This window comes from Talpa occidentalis, unplaced genomic scaffold (assembly GCF_014898055.3).
Source record: "Talpa occidentalis isolate TD23 unplaced genomic scaffold, MPIMG_talOcc4v2.1 talOcc4.12, whole genome shotgun sequence".
Taxonomy (NCBI): domain Eukaryota; kingdom Metazoa; phylum Chordata; class Mammalia; order Eulipotyphla; family Talpidae; genus Talpa; species Talpa occidentalis.
In genome coordinates, this window is record NW_023601212.1 from 40,566,325 (window position 1) to 40,590,289 (window position 23,965).

Here is a 23,965-nt window from a genome sequence, read left to right on the forward strand (position 1 = left end):
GCTGCGCGCGCACCCGGCGTCGCAAGCGGAAGGGATGTGGCGGTTTTAAGACCCTAAGTAGGGTAATGCGGAGGACCCTGCTTTCTTTCTTATCTGCGCTTTCCGCAAGAAATGTTTCCGACAAAAAATTTTGACCCTTGCTATTCCATAATGACTTATTGCCTTCAGTGAAGTTTATCCATTTGCCATTTTTTTTTTTTTTTTTTTTTTAGAGGCATGCTTTTATTTATTTATTTGTTTTGTTTATACATGCACTGGGTACAGTCAGAAGCACGGGAGGGTGGGAGAATTCACCAGAGCCAGAGTGGGGAGCAGAGCAGGCAGACTGACGAAGTACACTGCTGAGGGGAGCAGCGGGCGGCAGGAGAGGTCTGCGCGCCATGTGGGACCCTCCTCCGGTGGCCGGGGAGCAGCCGGGGATCGAACCGGTGCTGCAGAGGCCGCGGGCAGCTTCGCAACCCAGCGCTCAACCGCTGCGCCACCGGGGAGGCCCCCATTTGCCATTTTGAATCATTTACTTGTCTGCTCCAAAACAATCATTTGTCTGCTCCTTGACAGCATAGCCCAATCTGGCTCTTCCAGAGCAGTATAAAGTAATAATACCTTAATAGCTAACAATAATAATTGGCACATGAAGAGCCACCAACTGGTAGAAAATATTTGCAATTTTTATTTGCAAATATTCGCAAAAATATGGAAGAACTTATCTTGCATGTACAAAGAACTCCCGCAACTCAGTAAGATACAACCCAATTTCAAAAATTGGCAAGATTTGACAATGCAGGCAAAGGCCCTGAGGTAGGCGCAAAGCCAGTGTGCTTGAGGCCTGTGGGGAGCTGGAGGCGTGGGCAGGGGCTGAGCTGGGACCAATGCAGGGGGTCAGCATTTTGTTCCCACTGACTGGAAGGTGTCCCAGTGAGGGAGGCAGGGCAATCTTCACATTGCTTCGTTCTTGCAGGACACAGGCTGACTGACTAGGGCAGACATTTTTACACCTATATTATGGAGGACGTGGATTTGTTTCTGGGCTCTGCCTCTCAACCAGCATGGATCATAAAACTGCCACCCACTCTCAAAACCCATCTTTGTTATAGGTGTTAACATTCGAAGCCTTGGCTTATGGTAAGAGTTTCAGGGATAAACATCTGGCACCTACTGGGCACTCAGAAGACACGAGCTAACTTAATATTTTATAGCATAGCCACAAATTACACAAAATGCCTGTTTCTAAAGGCATCAGATTGGAAAATCTGTGGATTATCTATCAACAAAAATCCAAACCTATACACACAGATACACACACAATACACAAGATGCAGGATTTTTTTTTAATGGTGTACTGCTGGTATACTTTTGAAAACATCAAATGAAACCATGTCTTGTTAAAATAACATATAGGTAGTAAAAATGTAAAACACACTAGAATAAATACCAACTTCAGAAGAGGGTATTAACGTCAGCAATGTAGAGCAAAGGGAACTAGGACAAGCCCATAGGAATCTTCAAACCCACCACCCGTCACATAAATCTAAAAAATGAAATACCTTAACAGTCAATATTCAGATTCTATCAAACTAGGGGTGGATACTTGGGTGTTTGTTGTATTATGCTTAATATATGTATATATGCTCCACCCGCCTAACTTGCCTTTATTTTTCTATGTGGCCTTTACCCCTCCCACCTTTATTTATCATGTGTATCCTGAAAACTCCCCTCCTTCTTCCCTATATCAACTGCCAACTATGATTTGGCAGCTCAGTTCATGAGTTTTCAGCTTACGAAAAGTGCTGGCACTTTGAAGGTGCACATTTATTGCATGAATATTTTTTCTGTATGATTCAACTGTTTAATTCCAAATAAAAGATTTGATTGAGGAGCTCTCAGGAGATGGGTGCCCATAGTGTCCCAGACCAGCACAGCCCATCACCTCAACTAACTGCCAAATGCCCTGAGTGTGACAGTAGCCTTGAGGTTATTTAAGAAATGGTCCATTTCCAAAATGCAATGCAAAGCTGAGGTATGGGATAAGCCCTCCAATGGCTGGAATTTGCTTTAAAATATTCCTACAGAAAATTAATAGATTAGAAGCTCAGCACAAGACCCCATTCATTGTCCAATATAAGCACTGGGCTCATGGATCTTTGTTCTACTCTGCTATCCTGGGCTCAGCTGAAATTCTTGAAAAAAAAATTTTTAAAAAGAGCAGCATTATTGGGCCTCCCCGGTGGCGCAGCGGTTGAGCGCTGGGTTGTGAAGCTGCCCGCAGACTCTGCGGCGCTGGTTCGATCCCCGGCTGCTCCCCGGCCACCAGAGGAGGGTCCCACATGGCGCGCAGACCTCTCCTGCCGCCCGCTGCTCCCCTCAGCAGTGTACTTCAGTCCTTCTGCCTGCTCTGCTCCCCGCTCTGGCTCTGGTGAATTCTCTTACCCTCCCGTGCTTCTGACTGTACCCAGTGCATGTATAAACAAAACAAACAAACAAATAAATAAAACATGCCTCTAAAAAAAAAAAAAAAAAAAAAAAAAAGAGCAGCATTATTTTTGGTGGCCGGGGGAAGAGGGATAAATAGGGAGAGCACAAAGGATTTCTAGGGCATTGAAACTATTCTGTATGATAGTTATGATGGGTAAGTCATATAATTGTCCAAACCCCCAGAATATACAACACAGAGAACTTCAGTGTTAACGATAGACTCTGAGTAATGCTGCGTGCCAGTGTAGGTTCATCCATTCTAATATATACTCTTCTCTGCAGAGGGATGTGGATAGTAGGGAAGCTATGGAGGAAGGGGGATAGGGGGTATATGGCAAATCTCTGTATTTTCCATTCAATTTTGCTACAAACCTAAAACTGCTGTAAAAAAATATATTTTAGAAAAACCAAATAACCTAGAAAAAGAGGACAGCTTTTAAAAGTTTATATTGTTCCATCCCCTCCAAATGCCAATTAGAGGGAATCCTGGTTCCTGGGGTTCTAACAACAGCCTATCCCTTACCCCCTCCTATATAGCAGGTCCGTTTTGTTTACTTAGATGAGGGCCTGGCACCAGTTGGTGATGAGTAAAAGCTTGATGGAGCCTGTCTTTCCTCAGACATCTGGTTCAGGCTGGCCCAAAGATTCAAGATCCCCCCCCAACCTACCATCCCTCATACCAAGGGCTCCAGCACCCAGATTATCCCCATCAAGTACCTGATAGGCTTCAGAGAGCCAACCAGAGCCCTCCACCCCTAAAGAAAGGCACCAGATGAAGGTGACCGCCTACTTTATTAACTGATAGCTGCCCTCCAGGGCTCCCCATGCTCATCCTCACAAGTAGGCAACAGAACAAAACCACTACCCAATTCCCTGTCCCTGGGGACACTTCAGGAAGAGGAGATACCAGGGGCAGCAGGGATGGCCTCAAAAGGCCTCATAAACAAAGGGTCATTGGCAAGGGATGTTAAGAGCCGGATAGTAGGGACTTGGGAAGGGAGGCCTATCCATGGCAGCCCATGTCATACAGCCTCCTGTGTCCTCGGAGGTCCTGATCCAGCATCTAGGCGGCACAGAGGACTATCATACACCATCTGCAGGTTCACCTTGTGGCCCACCAGCTCCCGGATGTTGTTGATACCGTATTTGATCATTGTTGGGCTTGGGGGGAAGGAAGAGACATGGTTTAACACCTCAGGCTCTCATCGGAATTTTTAAGGGCTCCTACTTCCTCAGGAGAAAAGCCCAAGTCCTCCCAGAGGTCCTGCACCATCTGCTGTCACCTCCCCACCCTCATCCCATTTCCCTCCTTCTCCCCTCTCTTTAGCCTCCATGCTATTCTTCAAACACAGCAGACATGCTCCAGCAGCAGGATCTTTACAAAGGTAGTTCCCTCTGCCCTTACCTAAATATTTCTGGCTCACTTTTATCCACCTCCAGTCTTTGCTTAGATGCTACCTCCTCTTCCAGGCCCTCCCTTGCTACCTTGTCTCCTTAGCCTTGCCTGTCATGTTTTCTCTATGACATTTACTGTCTTTGAAGCACTTCAGGCTTTTTTGCCGAGTTAACTTATTTATATGGCTAATGATCACTTTTCTCACTTTCTGGAGCAGACCTGGGTATACAGTAAGTGCTCACTAAAGGTTTGTTGAATAATGAAAATGAATTGACAGCACCCAAGTTCACCTCAGTGAGGCAGGCAGACACACTCACCGCTCCAAGGAGAGACCCCAGGCAATGACTGACACATTGTCAGGGAGCCCCATGGGCAGCAACATCTCAGGGCGGAAGAGACCAGAGTTCCCGACCTCCACCCATTTCTTCAGGCCTGTGGTGTGGGAGGAAGATGGAGGAGCTCATGTGGGTGACACTGGGCCTGGCAGTTAGCTCAGAAGGCAGGGTATAGGCTTGAGTGAGGAGATTGGGGCTGAGCTGTGGGCAGCCTGAGACTTCCCTCCCACCCTGGTTCAGACCCAGGCTCCATCCTGACCTTGGTGGTAGCTGAACACCTCCATGCTGGGTTCTGTGTAGGGGTTGTAGGCCGGCTTGAAGCGAAGCTGGGTGATACCTGGGTAGAGAAAGCAGGCAAGCAAAGGGGTAGAGGATAAGGCTAGTGATCAAAGAGGCACCCTTCTGTGGCCCTACCAACAAACCCTAGCCCTGGCTGCCTGCTCACCCAGCTTGGTGAAGAACTCCCGCAGGACACCCATGAGGTGGCCCAGGGTAAGGCCATAATCAGCCACAACACCCTCAATCTGGTGGAACTCAGCCAGGTGTGTGGAGTCCAGGGTCTCGTTCCGGAACACGCGATCAATGGAGAAATACTTGACTGGTGTGAAGGGCTTCTAAAGATGACAAGCAGACCCAGCCAGGAATGGACCAGAAGATTGTTGTGACAGTCACCTCCCTGCTGCCCCATGCCCACCCCCAGCTGCTCAAGCCAAGCCAAACCTTCTGGGCAAGGCGGTAGAGAGCTCGGGCACTGGCTGATGTGGTGTGTGTGCGCAGCAAATTTTTCCGGGCTTCTTCCAGCTTCCAGTTGTATTTGTACCTTTAGGAGAAAACCCTGGAAGTCTGTGATGTGGTCTTTGGACCCCAAACTCCTTCACAACACCCCCAAAGTCCTGCTTCACTCACCCCTGTGAGCCATAGCCACCTTGGGAATGGGTCCGCTTGACCCGACTGACATAGTCCATTGGGAGCTGCGGGGCCTCGGCCGGATCTGGGCAGGAGAGATCATAATGTGGTCAGTTAACGGGCTTTTCTCCAACCACCACCAATAGGTGTGTGACCCCCCTGACCTCAACCCTGGGAACCTGGGAAAACCCAAGTCAGTCCCATCCCTCTCTGCCCAGAACCCTCAAGGCTCTCACCTTCGTGTAAGAGAAAAAAAAACAAAAGTCCCCAGTGGTCATAACATAGGGCACACTGTCCTATCACCTACCTGTCCTCATCTCTTCCTGCTCCTAACAGGGCCTACTGCCTGATGTGTGAGAATACCTTTGCACTGGCCATTCCCTCTGCCTGGAATCTCCCTTTCTCAGATATAGATCTCTACCTCCCCTCTACTGTCTTCCTTTAAGCAAATATTTTACTTTAAATGGACAGCTCACCCCCTCAAACACACGGCATTTACCACCATCTACCCCACTGGAGAGAATGCTCAGAATTTAACACACTCTCTAACCAAGCTGCAGATCTCACTAGGGGAAGAACTTTCATCCTGTGCATGGTTGTGACCCCGGTGTGTTACAAAGACCTTGCCATAAAGGAGGGGCTCAGAACCACTTCTCATGTGAATGTACAAATTTTTTTAAAAGATTTATTTATTTATACAATAACTGGAGTACAGGCCAGATATGCAGGAGGGTAAGAGGATTCACCAGAGAAAGAGTGGGAAACAGAACAGGCAGACTGACAAAATACACTGCTGAGGGGAGTAGCGGGCGAGACAGGAGAGGTCTGCTCACCATGTGGGTTGCTCTGCGGCTGGTGGGGATCGAAACCGGCACTGCAGAGGCTGCAGACAGCTTCACAGTGCAGAGCTCAACCGCCTGCGCCACCAAGGAAGGCCCATGAATGTGCAAATTTTTTTTTAAAGATTTATTTATTTATGCATACAAGAGTTGGGGTGTAGGCCAGAGGCTGAGTGGATTCACCAAAGACAGAGTTACAGAACAGGCAGATCCAATGAAATACACTGCTGAGGGAAGCAGCCGCCAAGGAAAGGTCTGCTGCAACATGTGGGTTACCTCCCTGGCTGGGGATTAAACTCGTGCTGCAATAGCTGCTGATTGCTTCACAGTACTGCAGGTTTTTTTTTTTTTAAAGATTTTTTTTTTATTTATACAAAGAACCGGGGTACAGGTCAGGTGCACTGGTGGGTGAGAGGATTCACCAGAGACAGAGCGGGGAACAGAACAGGCAGAGTGACTGAAATATACTGCTGAGGGGAGCAGCGGGCAAGACAGGAGAGGTCTGCTTCGCCATGTGGGATTCTCACTGGCTGGCCAGGATTGAACCTGCGCTACAGACGCTGAGGACAGCTTCACAGCGCAGAGTTCAACTGCCTGCGCCACCAGGGAGGCCCAGTATTGCGATTTAACCCCTTGCACCACCAGGGAGGCCTGGTGAAAGTGCAAATTTTTAAGATCCTCTTCAAGGACACAATTTTGGTGTGCCTGAAAAGCCTGATGGAATCCCAGCTCCACTACTTACAAACTGAGACTACTCAACCCCTTCTTAAAAAGGAGTTAGCAGCGCCATTTTCTCTAGCTAACAGGAAGACCAGAACAGTAAATGGAACATTTTGGGCGTTGGGATTGTGACCACAGCAATGACAATATGCTCCCAGTCTAGTAATAGGCATTTAATGGCCTTTTCTATCCTCCTTCTTCCACCACCTGTGGGGACATGACAATCACTGGAAAATCATTAAATATAATAGTACCAAAGACTTTGTAGTCCTTTTTTCTTAAAAGGAAACAGAAACCAAGATTGAAGACTAGGACTGAGGAGTTTTTAGAACTTGGGGGGACAAGAAGCATGTCAAGGTGGTCTCTCTGAGGTGACACTTGAGCAGAGGTTTGCTGTCAGATCTAGCCTTGAAGATCTGGGAGAAGACAATTCTCAGTAGAAGGTAAACATGGGCAAAGGCCCTGTGGTGGGCAGGGGGGAAAGTGGGAGATCAGAGGTAATGGAACCAGCTCACACAGGCACCATTGGATTGATGAGGATTCAGTTGATAAGTCACCCCGAAAGCCTCCATCCAAATCTGGCAACTCTGATGGGACAACTAGGCCCACAGGGCTCACCCACCTCGCAAGAAGAAGGTATCATGCTGGTCTCGTGCTGGGTGCTGCTGAGGTTGGAAAAGAGCATCGAAATTCCAGAAGGAGCTCTCGATGAAGTTGTCAGTGGGCATCTCAGTGAATCTGGTGGGAGAGGCAGCCTGATTGCCCTGCCTGTGCCTAGCCACTGGACAGCCCTACCCCCAGCGCAGTGCCTCACCCCATCTCCAGGAAGATCTGCCGGAACTGTGTGCGGACCTTGAGCAGAGGGTGTAGGTGGCCACTGTCTGGGAGGACGCCATGGGCCAAGAAGTTGTAGGGCTTGAAGGGCCGATCCCTCCAGGAGCCACTGTGGGGTTGGTGCAAGGTACATGAAAGCCTGATGGGAATGCTCATAACCTTCCCACCTATTCCTGATCCCAGGCGATACCCCCTACCTGGAGATCATCTCTGGGCTCAGTTCCGTCTCCTGTTTGGAGATAGTGGTGCTGAAGGCACTGCCTTTACTCACCCAATAGGTCTTCAGGGTCCTGTGGCCAGAGGAGAGGGAATACCACTGATCAACTTCCTTGATCCCCTATCTGATGCTACCCACCATTTTCTTCCTGATGTTTGCTATCACCTGAAATCTTATTTGGCCACCAAGTATGTCTCTCTGTTCAGTCACTTTTTCATTCAACACATACTTATTGAGAATTGCTGTACCAGGGCCTGACCAAGACATGAAGCATACTGTTGGGAAGGATACCAATAGGTTCAATTTAGAGGATTTATTCTAAACTTATTCCAGCCTCTGTTTCACTGAAGTCACCTCACAATTTTGTAAAAAGGGTCCATTTTGCAAATGAGGAAACAGACCTATAAATAACAGGGGACTGGGTCAAAATCACATAGCTAATCCATGTCAGAACTGGGATATGGATGAGGGAACCTGCCTCCAGTTTGTTTTATAACCATGTTACTCAGTATCTACTTAAAAGGAAGTAAGTCCTATGACAGCAAGGACTCCAGCCTGTCCAGGTCCCAGGATGCAGGCTGCTGTGGAGTCAATCAATTTCACACAGTGCTTAGGACTGTACAAGAAATAAACAGACCACAAAGGATAAAGAATAAAAGTGAGGGACTTTTGTGGAACTCAAAAGGAAACAAAGGTGTCAGGGTAGTCACTAAGGTGACATACAAGCAAGGGTTTGATGCTGAAGCCTGGCATGAAGATCGATGGGGGAAAAGTTCTCAGCAGAAAGAGCAGCACTGACAAAATCCCTGGGATACATGCATGACAACCATAGTGCAAAGCCAGGTTGGGAGAGGATAGTCAGCTCATGGCTGGTAGGAACAGCTACTTCCCCCACCAAAATGCCTCTCCCCCAACTCCAGGCAGTACCCACTCACACTTCCGTGAGTAGTTTTCTCTTCCTCAGCTCACTCTTCTCCTTCTCACCCAATTTCTCTGCCTGCCCACCTTGGACCAGCTGAAGCCGCCGCTGTACCTCATCTTCCACACTGTCCACCTGCCCAATGAAGGGTGATAGAAGACATGGGGTCCAGGGGCCCAGTTGTCTACCCACCCACCCACCAGCCTATCTGCAAGTACTCACCACTCGGAAAACCCGGGGCCCATCAGGTGTGCTCTTGTCCACTCGGATCCACTTGTTGGACATAGCCTTGCTGAAGCCCACTTTGCCACTGGGCAGTTGCTAGAGGAATGAAACTGCATTGAGGGGTCATCTGTGCACCCCCCACCCCATCACATTCATAGGTCCTGCCCCTCGGGCCCTTACCATGAGTGCATTCTGGGTCAGGCCCTCTGGAGGAACACTGTGAAACACCCGGGCCTCATGGCTGCCCTCCTGGGCAATCTCCTGGCCTTCAACGGTCAGTTCCCAGTGCTTGGTAGAGCGTAGCTCAGCCTCTATGATCTACAGAGAAATGTGGGGGAGGGCATAGACCAAGACAGGGTTCAGGGCCTCCCCTGGTGGCACAGAGGTTGAGCCCTGGCCTGAGAAGTTGCCCGCAGCTTCTGCAGCGCTGGTTCGATCCCCGGCCACCAGCGAGGGTCCCACATGGCGCCCAGACCTCTCCTGCTGCACCCGCTGCTACCTTCAGCAGTGTATTTCGTTGGTCTGCCTGTTCTGTCCCCCACTCTGGCTCTGGTGAATTCTCTCACCCTCCCATGCTTCTAACTGTACCCAGTGCTTGTATAAATAAATAAATAAATCTTTAAAAAAGACATAAGACAGGGTTCAGAGCCAGGCACCCCTCACAGAAGCACTGGGGCTGCATGGCCCCTGAAGCCTGCTTCACATCCCAGCCGCACCACTTCCCAGTAGTGATCTGCACTTGCTGAGTATAGTTTCCCATTGTGACACTGAGATAATGACAAGGATGGCTCACATCTCCCAGAGCAAGGTAAAGTACTAAGGATGCTGCCTGGCAGAGCACAATTTTTTTGGCATTTGAACCTGAAAAAAATTAAGGCCTCAGGTAAATTAATTTGTGTCCTTATTAATGTACTTGTATCTCAGTGGCTGGAGAGTCAGATAAGGGCCCATGAGGGTCACATGACACACAAGAAACCCAGGCTCCACAATGAAGATGAGTTCCAGTCACAAAGGGGCAGTTTGGTGGCAGTTCTTCCCTTCCTCCCTCCTTCCCAACCTCCCCTCCTTCTTTCTTTCTTTTTTTTTTTAAAGATTTATCTATTTATGCCTACAAGAACTGGGGTACAGGCCAGAGGTGCAGGGGGAGGGGAATTCACCAGAGACAGAGTGGGGAACAGAACTGAAATACAACAGGAGCAGTCCGCCTGGCCATGCGGGCAGCTCCCTGGCTGGTCAGGGATCGAATTCATGCTACAGAGGCTGCAGATAGCTTCACAGTGCTGTGCTTAACCCTTGCGCCACCAGGGAGGCCCTCCCTCTTCTTTCTAATTCCCAGTTCTGCTCCTCACTCACTATAACCTTGGGATAGTTGTTCAACCTCCGTGAGCAAGTTTCTTCATCCGCGGGAGAGGAGTATGATGGGTACCACCTTGGTAGTTTTTTAAAAGGAAAAATAACTTGATACACAGCAAGGGATGCAGGGTGCTTAGCACGCAGCAAACACTGCAGAAATCTGAACTACCACTGCATTATCATTGCTATGACCACTGCATTATCGTTGCAGTCTAAACTACTGCTGCACTACATCAAACCCTTTGTGACCTATATAAATGTTAAACCCTTTGTGACCTATATAAATGTCAATTTCACATTTATAAGTACTGTCACCCCATCTCATCCCTCCATCTCTTCTCTGAACTAACATTCTTGCATTCTGTAGCACGGCCACTCAATTTCAAATCTGGGATCACCCATTCCTACTAGTGACCCTTATCCAAGTTACTGATCAGTGCCTAGAAGTTGTCACATCTCTTAAATAACAGTGCCATTCTGCCAGAGTTAAGGCTTGTTAAAATGTGATGGTTTTCCTCCTCAGGGCAAGAACAGACTTAGCTGTCACCTCCGCAGTGCCTCTCTCCCTGATCCCCAAGGATGAGTACACTTTCAACTCCGGATCCCCTTTACTTCCTCATCACTCTGGTCACTTGAGTATTGCCTCGATTAGACGTCAACCTCAGTGAAAACAGCGACTGCATCTTCCTTGTTCACCTTCGTCACCCAACCTCCTAACGCTAATCATGCCGCATCAGACGCTTACTGCATAAGGAAAGTCGTTGCGCCTGACCGTCACTCGTTCCTGACTCCCTGCCTGAACCCCCGAGGGCTGAACTCATACATTATCCCTAACAGGGCCTACCAGGTAAAGAGATTAAAAGAGCGGAAGCTAGGAGGCCCAGCATGCGTGTACAACTCACTTCACCCAGCGCCTGCAGACTCTTTACGGCGCCCACCACGGCCTGGTGCTCCACGCCCAACTCGGCCGCCAGGTCCGCGCTGTCCAGGCCGCCATCGGCCGCCTCCAGCCTCCGCAACAGCACTTCGGCCACTGGACCATCCGCCATAGGTGAGCTCCCAGGTATTCAGCGTGTCCCGGTGGTGGCGATGGAGCGAAGCGGGGGAGCAATCGGAACCGGAAGCGGCGCGAAGAGCGCGTTCAGCCATCTAAAGTGTGGCAGGTCTACAAGGGCGGACGAGGTCGCCATCTTGAGTGTGGTAATTGAACGTCGCGGGTGGAAGGGCGTCAGGTCCCCCTCTCCCCCGACCCAGCCGTATCTTGGTAAGTGGTATTGCAAACGACCAAATACTAAACGTGTTGCTTTAGGTCACGCCCAGAAGTCCAAACTTAAAGGACAAAGTCACGGGGTTTACTTTTTATTAATGTATACTGACATGTATAAGATGTAAATGAGGGCCTCCCTGGTGGCGCAAAAGGTTAAGCACTGCACTATGAAGCAGACCCGCAGCCTCTGCAGCACGAGTTCAATCCCCAGCCGGCCAGGGAGCAACCCACATGGCGCAGCAGACCTCTCCTGTCTCGCCCACTGCTCCCCTCAACTGTGTGTGTATTTCAATCTGCCTGTTCTGCTCCCAGCTCTGTCTCTGGTGAATCGTCTCACCCCCCTCATCTCTGGCCTGTACCCCAGCTCTTGTATGCATAAATAAATAAATCTTTAAAAAAAAAAAAAAAAGATGTAAATGAAACTAACACTATATTAGTTTCAGATAATACAACACGATGATTCCATTTTGTACCCTGCGAGATGATCAGCACAATAAGTCTAGTTACCATCCGTCATCATACAATTACAAAAATGTTTAAGTGCTGTTTCAGTATCATCCAGCCCCACCTGCAGCAAGGTTGTGTGACCTTGGTCTTCACACTTTCTGGGCCTCAGAGCTCTCTGTCCTGCTGGAATTTTCTCTTGCCTGTAAGAGGGCTCGAAGTGGCAGACACCTGAAATAGTATTTGCTGATGTCAACTATTTTTAAAAAATTCTCATTCCTCAAGTGAAATCTTTCTTCATTTATAGATGAGAAAGGGACTCACCTAACATTACTGTAGCCAGGGTAATTGCTAATCTGCATGCCTCGTCCAGTGCTAAGCGCTTCGGGCATGTTATTCCATTTGCTCGAAATCCTTACGGTGTAGATACTGATATAATCCCTATTTCAGAGATGTGAAAGCTGAGGTTAAGAAGGTGGTATGATTTGGGCCTCTCCTGGTGGCGCAGGCGGTTGAGCGCAGCGCTGTGAGGCTGTCTGCAGCCTCTGCAGCGCCGGTTTGATCCCGGCAGGCGAGCGTCCCACATGGCATGGCAGACCTCTCCTATCTCGCCCACTGCTCCCCTCAGCAGTGTATTTCGTCAGTCTGCCTTTTCTGTTCCCCACTGTGTCTCTGGTGAATCCTCTCATCCTCCCGTGAATCTGGCCTGTACCCCCCGGTTCTTGTATAAATAAATAAATCTTTAAAAAAAAAAAAGAAGGTGGTATGATTTGCTCAAGGTTCTACGAGGAGTTGGTGGAGAAATTATAAACACTCCAGTTCCTCCTGAGTTCTAGGGCAAGATAGGGCTAATTAGGCAGCTTCAGGGACAGTGCAGGCAGGAACTTCGGGAGAGTTACAAAAGCTTCTGAGATAAGGAAATCCAAGAGTGCTAATGAGGGTGTAAAATTTTTTTTTTAAAGATTCATTTATTTATTTATTTATTTATTTATTTTTTTTTTAAAGATTTATTTATTTATACGAGCACTGGGTACATACAGTCAGAAGCGCGGGAGGGTGAAAGAATTCACCAGAGCCAGAGCAGGGAGCAGAACAGGCAGAAGGACCGAAGTACACTGCTGAGGGGAGCAGTGGGCACGGCAGGAGAGGTCTGCGCGCCATGTGGGACCCTCGCTGGTGGCCGGGGATCGAACCGGCGCTGCAGAGGCTGCAGGCAGCTTCGCAGCCCAGCACTCAACCGCTGCGCCACCGGGGAGGCCCTCATTTATTTATTTATACAAGATGGGGGGTACAGACCAGATGCGTGGGAGGGTGAGAGGATTCACCAGAGACAGAGCAGGGAAAAGAACAGGCAAACTGATAAAATACACTGCTGAGGGGAGCAGCGGGCGAGACAGGAGAGGTCTGCTGTGCCATGTGGGACCCTTGCCCACCGGCTGGGGATCGAGCCGGCGCTGTGGACAGCTTCAAAGTGCAGCACTCAACCATTGCACCACCAGGGAGGCCCAGAGGTCAGTAAATATTAAGGCTAATAAGGAGAGTAAATTTTTAGAGAACTTCGACAGGAGCAGTGAAAGCAAGACTAAGAGCTGAAAACCTGCACACAGCTGCCCAGGGAAGTACAGCCAATCACAAAGAGCATGATGAAATTTTCCACTAGCGAAAAGAGGTTTAAATATCTCCTAGGCATAGGCCCATTCGGAGTCTTCTGCCCCTCCTTGGCATTGCTGCCTTGGATCTTTGCTTTTGTTCTTTTTCCTCTAAATAAACTTTACTTTCTTTTTTTAAAAAAAAAAAAAAAGATTTATTTATTTATTTATTTATTTATACAAACACTGGGTACAGTCAGAAGCGCGGGAGGGTGAGAGAATTCACCAGAGCCAGAGCGGGGTACAGAACAGACAGACTGACGAAGAAATACACTGCTGATGGGAGCAGTGTGCAGCAGGAGAGGTCTACGAGCCATGTGGGACCCTCGCGGTGGCTGGGGATTGAACCGGCGCTGCAGAGGTTGAGGGCAGCTTTGCAGCCCAGCACTCAACTGCTGCGCCACTGGGGAGACCCTATACCTCAGTTCTTGTGTGCATAAATAAATAAATCTTTTTTTTAAAAATGGGTGAAATTTATTTTTCAACTAAGATTGCAGAAGGGATGATTTATTCTACATGTGTTACATTTGGCTACGTAAGAGTGGAATTAGTCCAGAAATTCACTGGTCTAAGCAAAGAACCAAAATAGGTTTTTGGAATGAGAAAAGTGGATCTCTCAAAAGTGATCATGGCAATCAGGATCCATGGATGTTGTAGATCCACTGAGACAAGTTGTAGACAGTATCATGCAGTCCAGTTTGTACCATATACCCTTGCCTCTGGCGTTCCTTATTTCTGCTCTTGTTGCTTCCAAGGGTACACAAACTTGTGGTTAACTTAGGCTTCTGACTCATCTTTCTTCTTTTGTGCTTCAACCTGCACATTTATTTCTTCCTCCATTGGCTCTTATGGCACAGAAGCTTCTTAGAAGACAGGCTAAGGCCAAAAAAAATTGGTGAAATTAATGTGAAGGATTTATTGAGCCTAGTATGTCCGATTTATCATTTCAACACTTAGTATAGAATTAGATATTTTATATTATTTTTTCATACTACATCTTCAAAATCTGATGTGTGTTTTCCACTTGTAGCATATCTCAATTCAAACCAGCCACATTTAAATGGTCAACTGTTGCATATTGATGTCATTGGAGACTCTTTTAGGCAGCACAAATAGACTCTAATCCTAGTTCTGCTATTGATGTCACTCAACCAAAGTGCTTGATCTTTCTGTATTCTTTCCCTGCCTGTATATCCATATGAGCCAGGTTCTTGTCAGATTAGTGACAGCATCCCCACACATGTATGTAGTACTTGTAAATACTAAATGGAGTGTGGACAGTGTGTCAGGTAGTATTCTAAGCAGCATGCATTTATTCATTAACCATCACAATTGTTATTGGAGCCTTGAAAATGGAGTTACTAGCCCCCCCCCAATAGTGAGGTCCATATCAAAATTTAGAATACATCCTTCAAAGTCCCTTCCTAGCATCAAAGCACTTTCCTTGCTGTTTTAGGCCAACACTAAACAAGGAGAAAGCCATGTTTACTTGAGGGCAAATCACTGAAGGTTGACTAAAAACCAGGCAAATTTTCGTCTGGCATCTCCCCAGCTCTCCTTGAATTGGAGATGAACTCAAACCTCAAGGCCTAACTGAGGGAGCTGAATATAATAGCAGGCAAGGAAACTGAAGTTGATGGTGGTCAGAAAGCCACATAATTTTTGCTCCCTTTCGTCAACTGAAATCTTTCCAGAAAATCCAGGTCCAGCTAATAAAATTGGAGAAAAAGTTAAGTGGGAAGCAAGTTGTTTAATCACCGAGGAGAATTCTGTCTAAGCTAATTTGAATAAGTTGTATAAAAAATAAGCCAAAATATCCCAGGAGCTGCACTCCAACAACTGCAAGTGATACGATCTTGGAAAACTTGAACTTTCCAAGTGAATTTGTGGATAAGAGAATCCCCATGAAATTGGGTGACAGTAGGCTCATAGGTTTCATTGGGATAATGCATGGAACACAGGATTCAATTTTTTTTTTTGGTATGTACAAGAAGCTCACAGGCAATGATATTAATTTTGAATTCCAAAAGTTTGTTATAAACAAAAATAACTAAATAAAATAACATTATATACTCCAAAACAAAAAAACCCCACTTTTCCCAGTCTTATTTTAAAATTCCCACAGGAGTCCCTCGTTCCTCTCATCATAGTAAGTTTTGTTTTTTTTTAAGATTTATTTATGCATACAAGAACTGGGGTATAGGCCAGAGATGGGGGTGGGGTGGGGTGTGTGTGTGTGTGTGTGTGAGAGGATTCACCAGAGACAGAGTGGGGAACTGAACAGGCAGATTGACTGAAATACACTGCTGAAGGGAGCAGAGGGCAAGACAGGAGAGGTCTGCTGTGCCATGTGGGATGCTCCCTGGCTGGCTGGGGATCGAACTTGTGCTGCAGAGGCTTCAGATTGCTTCATAGGGCGTTGCTTAACTCCTTGTGCCACCAGGGAGACCTTCGTCATATTAAGTTTTAAACTTATTTCATACTGGTTGCTGCAGGGGACACTGAGTGACCATGAGGTGAATAAGACAGGTAGCCTATGGTGGAAGGAAGGGAAGGCAGAAGGGTCAGTGGTAGGGCTGAAGTGATTATCCCAGACCTGGGGCTTCTCATGAGGGGGACCAGTTTGTACCATCCTGGATTCTGTCTGAAGAAAGGTGTGGAATTTCAACTTCTCTAAAACTATTCATTCCTCCTTTATCTGAGTCCCTACTGCTGGAGGGAAGCAACCTCTTGCCAGGATTCCCTACCACCCCCCTTGCACAGTACACTACCACATTACCAGGTCCAGGGCTTGTTTGCTCAGAATTTGGAAAGCCATCAACCCTCCTTCCTCTTTCTTACAGCCTGGGGGCGGGGAGCTGGTGTCAGTCACATGCCTCTGGTTTCAGGAGACTCCAGACCCAGGGGTCCTGCTCCTCTCCCTTGGATCTTTTTTTTTTTTTGAAAGATTCATTTATTTATGCATGAGCTGAGGTACTGGCCAGAGGTGAGGGGGTGGGGGGTGAGGAGGGAGGAGTGGATTCACCAGAGACAAGAGTGGGGAACGGGGAACAGAACAGGCAGATTGACCGAAGTACACTGCTGAGGTGAGCAGCAGGCAAGTCAGGAAAGATATACTGTGCCATGTGGGTTGCTCCCTGGCCAGCTGGGGACCGAACTTGTGCTGCAGAGGTTGCTGATAGCATCATAACCCCATCTTAACCCCGTCCTATCTTCCCTACCATCTGTCTCTTTTTTCCCCTCTTCCCAACGGAACCCCCTGCCCTCTAGGTTAACCCTCTAGTCTAGCCGTTTAATTGCAAAAGCCAGGCCGTTTGTGGGAGACCACAAGGCATAGACCCCTTCCATTTATTGGTTGAGAGCAAATAAAGGAGAGGCTGCAACTAGGGGAACAATCCTACCCCCACCATAGGAGCCACAGCCTATAGACACTTCTAGAGGCTTCTGGCTTTTTCACCTCTGCGCTAGGATATCCCTAAAGATATTTGGGATTTGACGGAATTACTGCCAGACAGCAGCTGACCAGGGTCTTTCCTTCTGGCCTCTTAAGAGGTCCCGTGACTTTAGAGAACCTAAGAGATTTGTTCAGGTCACACAGCACCAGTCTGACAGGCTGTCAGGGCACGAGGGGTCAGGTGGTTCGGCTGGCATTCTCCTCGTTGATCTGTAAGGCTGCAGCATCAGGGTAAAGGGAAGATCCAGGTTTCCAGCTCCTTAATTCTGGTGCCCTCAGTCCCATGCTGGGAGGCAGGGGTGGAGTGACATAACGCGGACGTGTTGGGACTGGAATTCCCGAAAGACAAGGTAAATACGAGCTAGGAAAACCGGGCTAATCCATCCCCGTAGCAGGACGGCGAGAGGATAAGGCTTGGGCAGGGTCCTGGTGTTGCGCGGTAACACCTGCATCGCGCGGGTTCTTTAAAAGCGAACATCCGGAGACACGCGCTCTTGCCAGGGCGGGGTTGGGGCGAGATCTGGTCACATGACCGGGTCTGAAGGGCTCCCGGCCCCCACCCCACCGGTGGGCGTCCTCCACAACGCGTGGTCGACCCTCATTGGCTAATGGTTCGGCCAATAGAAATCGGCCATCTGGGAACCCAGCGTTCCGAGGCACACCCTAGCTTGCTGAGCCCACAAGAGTCCAATGGAAAGGCAGAACCGTGGCCACAGACCAATGACAACGTGTGTGGGGCGGGTCCAGAGGCCGGACCAGGTTGGTTTGAGAGGCGGTGGGGTATAAGTCACCGCGGTCGGTGGCAGCGTCCGTCCCCACTGCAGAGCCGCCGTCTGAGGAGCGACTGGAAGGGTCCGCGCGCCGCCGCCCCCTCGGCCCGCCATGCTGCTACTCGTGCCGCTGCTGCTCGGCCTCCTCGGTCTAGTTGCCGCCGAACCCGCCGTTTACTTAAAAGAACAGTTTCTGGACGGAGGTAACGCCTGGACCCGCCTTGAGGCCGCCCCGGCGACGCAGCCGGCCCCTCAGCCCAGATTTGCGTCGTCGCCTCTAATTACTGCTCAGAGGGCCAACAGGGTGGTCCTCGGGGACTACAGCCGCGGGCGATTCCTTCTGAGTCCCTGGGGAGCGTGGAGGGTGTAGCGGTGTCCTGTGATGGGAATCGGGGTTCATCCGAGAATCTTTTAAGACACCTGCTTGTCAAAGTAGAGATTGTGTGAGGGAAATCGGGGGTGGGGGGGAATCTCCTTCCTTGCCCATGACAGTTAGAGGCCCTTGGCAGATTTTAGGGAGGGAATCAGCATGGCGCCGCTGACCTGCCTCTCTGATCCCCTAGATGGGTGGGCCCATCGCTGGATTGAATCCAAACACAAGTCGGATTTCGGCAAATTTGTTCTCAGTTCTGGCAAGTTCTATGGTGACCAGGAGAAAGATAAAGGTAAGAGCTTCCGAGTGATCCCTCATACCCGGGAGAACTTCCTGCAGGAAGCCCTCCTCTTCACTGCCTGGGTATTCCCAGGAGCAGGGCATGTTGAAGAAGGGGGCGGGGAGGTCTGTATCTCTAATCCTTAGTGTCCCCCGGGGACACTAGCTGAGCAGTGACCTAGCTGCCAACCTCTACTAGGGCTGCAGACAAGCCAGGATGCCCGCTTCTACGCTCTGTCGACCAGATTTGAGCCCTTCAGCAACAAGGGCCAGACGCTGGTGGTGCAGTTCACCGTGAAACACGAGCAGAACATCGACTGTGGGGGTGGCTACGTGAAACTGTTTCCGGATGGTTTGGACCAGACAGACATGCATGGAGATTCTGAATACAATATCATGTTTGGTGAGGAGCCCTTCGATTAATTAAAAGGAGACTGAGACACCATGGATCCCTTAAAGCTCGTAAAGGTTGAGAACATAGAAAATTTTTACTGTAGTTGGCTCTTTGGAAGGGAAGCTGAGGTTAACAGTAACATTGCATTTTTCTGTTGGTTTGAGATTAATTCCTGTGAATGAGTGGAGGTATTTTCTAATTTTACAATTGAATTTTGTAGTACTGCTAATTTTAATTTTTAATGTTCCACCTACAGCCCCTTAGATGTATCAGGGTCTTAATCCTGTCTTTTGAACCTTTACAGACCTGGATTTAAAATCTGGTCTTGGCTTTGAAAAGAGGGGTGGGGCCCCCTATCTCTAACCAGCCTGCTCATCACCCCAGGCCCTGACATCTGTGGTCCCGGTACAAAGAAGGTTCATGTCATCTTCAACTACAAGGGCAAGAACGTACTGATCAACAAGGACATCCGCTGCAAGGTGTGCCCCGGGGGTGGTGACAAATGGCTGCCTGGGGAGGTGAGAGATGTGGCAGGTGGGCGGGGCCACTCACTTCCCTCCCTCTTCAGGATGATGAGTTCACACACCTGTACACTTTGATTGTGCGACCTGATAACACCTATGAGGTGAAGATTGACAATAGCCCGGTGGAATCAGGCTCTTTGGAAGATGATTGGGACTTCCTGCCCCCTAAGAAAATCAAGGATCCTGATGCTTCAAAACCAGAGGACTGGGATGAGCGAGCCAAAATCGATGACCCCACAGACTCCAAGCCTGAGGTGGGTGCTGGGGTCAGAGCTCCCCAGCTGGGTGCCCAGCCTTGGCAACTCTGACTTCCTAATGTCTCCTCAGGATTGGGACAAGCCTGAGCACATCCCTGACCCTGATGCTAAGAAGCCTGAGGACTGGGATGAAGAAATGGATGGGGAGTGGGAACCACCTGTGATTCAGAACCCCGAATACAAGGTGAGCATTGGGTTTAATGCTGCACAGAGTGGGATGCACAGTGGAAAGCACACCATCCTATAATCACGATTCTCTGTTCCCTTCTGCAGGGCGAGTGGAAGCCCCGGCAGATTGACAACCCGGATTACAAGGGCACTTGGATCCACCCAGAGATTGACAACCCTGAGTACTCTCCGGATAGCAATATCTATGCATATGAAAACTTTGCTGTGCTGGGCTTAGACCTCTGGCAGGTAAGACTCTGGGAAGAGGAGGATCCCTGGAGTGCCTCAAGTAGTCAGGATCAGTCTCTGAGGGTCAGAGGTAGGATTCAATCCCAGGCAGGCTTGGGCCCCTAAATGGGGCTTTTTCTTTTTCCTTTTTTTTTTTTAAGATTTGTTTGTTTATTTATTTATATAAGCACTGGGTACAGTCAGAAGCGCGGGAGGGTGAGAGAATTCACCAGAGCCAGAGCAGGGAGCAGAGCAGTCAGAAGGACCGAAGTACACTGCTGAGGGGAGCAGCGGGCAGCAGGAGAGGTCTGTGCGCCATGTGGGACCCTCTTCCGGTGGCCAGGGAGCAGCCGGGGATTGAACTGGCGCTGCAGAGGCTGCGGGCAGCTTCGCAACCCAGTGCTCAACCGCTGCGCCACCAGGGAGACTCCCCCCTTTCCTTTTCTTTAAATGATTCATTTGTGCATAGGAGAACTGGGGTACAGGCCGGGGATGGGGGTGGGGGGCGGGGATAATGTGTGTGAGAGGATTCACCAGAGACAGTGGGGAACAGAACAGGCTGATTGACTGAAATACACTGCTGAGGGGAGTAGCGGGTGAGGCGGGAGAGGTCTGTTGAACCATGTGGGTAGCTCTCTGACTGGCCAGGGCTGGAACTTATGCTGTAGAGGCTGCATATAGTTTCAAAGTGCTGTGCTTATTAGCCCCTTGCACCACCAGGGAGGTCCTGGGGCTTTTTCCGGAAGTATTTCTTGGTTTGTCTTTGGGGACCCTTCTTTTTGAGGTTGTACCTTTATGTGAACCAATTCACCTAACCTCCTTTGCAGCAACCTAGAAGGGAGTTAGAGAACTCCCTTAGGAAATTAGCTTGAAGAGTATCAAACTTTTGCTTACTTTGTTCACTGACATACTTGTCTAGAACTGCTTGGCATCTAATAGGTACTGAAATATATTTGAATATAAAGAAATGAGTTCTCATTTTACAGATACAGAGACATGAGGCACAGGGATGTGCAAAGTCAGAGTCAGGAAATGGCAGAGCTGGGATTTGAATGTAGGTAGTCTGCTTTTCAACTTCAACCTCAGCCTGGCATTGTGTAGTGATTGTGGGAATGAAAGTGGGAATCCTGGGACTCCCTGATGGCACAAGGGGTTAAGCACAGCACTGTGAAACTATCCGCAGCCTCTGCAGCATAAGTTTGATTCCCTGCCAGCCGGGGAGCTGCCCACATGGCGCAGCAGACCTCTCCTGTCTCACCCGCTGCTCCCCTCAGCAGTGTATTTCAGTCCGTCTGCTTGTTCTGTTCCCCACTGTCTCTGGTGAATCCTCTCATGCCCTGCACCTCTGGCCTGTACCCCAGTTCTTATATGCATAAATAAATCTTTAAAAAAAAAAAAAAGTGAACCCTGTCTAAGGCCAGTGTCATTGGCTCTCCTCTGACTCCTTCATCCCAAACCTGTGTCCCCTCTCCCGACAGGTCAAGTCTGGCACTATCTTTGACAACTTCCTTATCACCAACGATGAGGCCTATGCCGAGGAGTTTGGCAATGAGACCTGGGGTGTCACAAAGGTGAGACAGCCATACTCCTGGGCTTGGGGATAGGCAGGGCAGGCAGTGGGTTGGGTCCTGAGCTCTGTGGTCTCTGTGCAGGCAGCTGAAAAGCAGATGAAGGACAAGCAAGATGAAGAACAGAGGCTAAAGGAGGAAGAGGAGGATAAGAAACGTAAGGAGGAGGAGGAAGCAGACAAGGAAGATGATGAGGACAAGGATGAAGATGAGGAGGAGGAGGATGACAAGGAGGAGGAGGAGGAAGATGACGCTGCCACTGGCCAGGCCAAGGACGAGCTGTAGGGGCCATATCATCGCCTCCAGGGCTGGACTAAGGCCTGAGCGCGCCTGCTGCAGAGGTGGCTGCGCCAAATAATGTCTCTATGAGACTGGAGAACTTTCTTTTTTTCCAGGCGGGTTCTGATTTGGGGTGGATTTTGGTTTTGTTCCTCCCTTGCCACCCCACCTCCCCCCCCCCCTTTTTTTTTACTGGTGTTTTGTCTGACTCAGCCATTATCCCTGGCCCTTGTTTTTCTTGATTGACATCTTTGTCTCCCTCTGTACCCTTCCTTCCCTACCGCACTCCAGATCCCTTAGTTCCCCTCGAAATGGGGAGCTGTATATGGGGATATGGAGAAGCCCCAGGCCCAAGATTCATCTGCTGTCCTACCTGGATTAGGGGGGTGGGGGAGGCAGAAGGTGGTATCTCTAGCCCCTCCCCCCCAGCACTGAGGAAAAATGGGGCTCTTAGGGACCTGAGCTCTGACATCCCCCCCCCCCACATCCTTTTGTCTCCTTACCCAAAGACTGGGCCACTTCTAGGTGGGGCAGTAGATTTCCATCTCAGCTCATGCTGAGAATGTAAGAACTACAAACAAAATTTCTATTAAATTAAGTTTTGTGTCTTCCTCTTGTGTTTCCTTCTGGGAAGGGATGGGCTTCAGGGAACCAAAAGTGAACTTTTTTGGGAATCACTCTGAGTAACCTTCTAAAATATAGAGTGTCCCATAATTGTAGTAATTCAATTTAAGGAGTTCTTGCAACAATTGAGGTTGGGCTCTAGTAACATAAGTTAGATCAGATAGGTACAGAATTTAGTAGGAGGTAGGGCAGTGATTTGAACACACTAGGGTTTCATACACTCCTTTATACACTGAACCATAAGCCCCTCTTATTTAAGACTACAGTGAACAATTAGAAATTTTTTTAGGACCAGCCAGTGTTAGGAGCTCTTTTTTTTTTAAAGATTATTTATGGATACAAGAGCTGGGGTACAGGCCAGAGGTGGGGGTGGTGAGAGGATTCACCAGAGACAGAGTGGGGAACGAATGGGCAGATTGAAATAACACTGCTGAGGGGAGCAGTGGGCGAGTCAGGAGGTCTGCTGTGCCATGTGGGTAGCTCCCTAGACTGGAATAGATCTTGTGCTGCAGTGGCTGCAGACAGCTTCATAGGTTGCTTCTTAAGCCCTTGTGCTACCAGGAAGGTCCCTGTTATGAGCTCTTAACCTTCTAGGGCCTCCCTGGTGGCCTAGAGGTTAAGTCTCAGTGCTATACCCTTGTAGCGAGTTTGATCCCCTGCCAGGGACCTAACCCACACGTGTAGCAGTCCGCTCCTTTCTTGCCCACTGCTCCTCTCAGCAGTATATTTCACTAAATCTGCCTGTTCCCCACGCTGTCTGGTGAAACCTTTCATCCCACACACATCTGACCTACACCACAGTTCTACAAACAGAAAATTACTGTAGGGTAAATGGTTTTTCAGGCTTTTCTGCCCTCCCACCATTAGGATTGCCCTGCCTGATGGGGCATCTATAGTTGTTACATTGTTGCAAACTGACTTGCTTACCCCTATGGGCTATGAGAGGGGTATTGAGATAGTCACCAAGAGAAGCAGAAGCAGGAGAGATGCGGGAGAAAGAAGCCCAGAGAAGCCAAGAGTGAAGTGTTGCCAGGGGCTTGGAAGCCTACGGGCCTCCTGGACCCCTTAACACCCCTGCCTGCCATGTACCTGTTAGCCACACTACATGTAAAGCTCAGTAAAAGCCTGAGAAAGCCACCAGGGGCTCCAGGACTCCTTTACCCGTCTGCCGGATCAGAAAATCTGCTCAGTGGCCATCCTGCCACTAACAATTACCTTTTCTTTCTTTTTTTTAAGATTTATTTATTTTTATACAAGAGCTGGAGTACAGGCGAGAGGCGCAGGAAGGTGAGAGGATTCAGCAGAGGTAGAGTGGGAAGCTGAACAGGCAGACAGAAAGAAATACATTGCTGGGGGGGGCAGCGGGAGAGACAGGAGAGGTCTGCTGCGCCATGTGGGATTCTTGCTGGTCGGCCGGCTGGGATCAAACTGGCACTGCAGAGGCTGTGGACAGCTTCACAGTGCAGCGCTC

At 49.0% G+C, this 23,965-nt stretch overlaps 2 protein-coding genes across 2 annotated transcripts; one reads left to right on the top strand and one right to left on the bottom strand.

The window, feature by feature from the left end:
• Nucleotides 1–714: 714 nt before the first annotated feature.
• FARSA (phenylalanyl-tRNA synthetase subunit alpha) lies at nucleotides 715–11,336 on the bottom strand. Its single transcript, XM_037505934.2, has 13 exons — nucleotides 11,119–11,336; nucleotides 9,044–9,181; nucleotides 8,861–8,959; nucleotides 8,655–8,773; nucleotides 7,700–7,792; nucleotides 7,483–7,611; nucleotides 7,291–7,406; nucleotides 5,110–5,194; nucleotides 4,924–5,023; nucleotides 4,649–4,817; nucleotides 4,463–4,540; nucleotides 4,186–4,300; nucleotides 715–3,633 (listed from the first exon to the last, which is right to left on the bottom strand). The coding sequence occupies exons 1-13, from the start codon at nucleotides 11,263–11,265 to the stop codon at nucleotides 3,495–3,497; spliced, it is 1,527 nt and encodes a 508-aa protein (XP_037361831.1). The 5' UTR covers nucleotides 11,266–11,336; the 3' UTR covers nucleotides 715–3,494.
• Nucleotides 11,337–17,839: 6,503 nt separating this feature from the next.
• On the top strand, nucleotides 17,840–22,493 carry CALR (calreticulin). Its single transcript, XM_037505936.2, has 9 exons — nucleotides 17,840–18,003; nucleotides 18,364–18,465; nucleotides 18,652–18,855; nucleotides 19,231–19,325; nucleotides 19,415–19,624; nucleotides 19,698–19,811; nucleotides 19,901–20,044; nucleotides 21,502–21,594; nucleotides 21,676–22,493. Exons 1-9 carry the CDS (start codon nucleotides 17,913–17,915, stop codon nucleotides 21,874–21,876), a joined length of 1,254 nt encoding a protein of 417 aa, XP_037361833.1. The 5' UTR covers nucleotides 17,840–17,912; the 3' UTR covers nucleotides 21,877–22,493.
• Nucleotides 22,494–23,965: the final 1,472 nt, after the last annotated feature.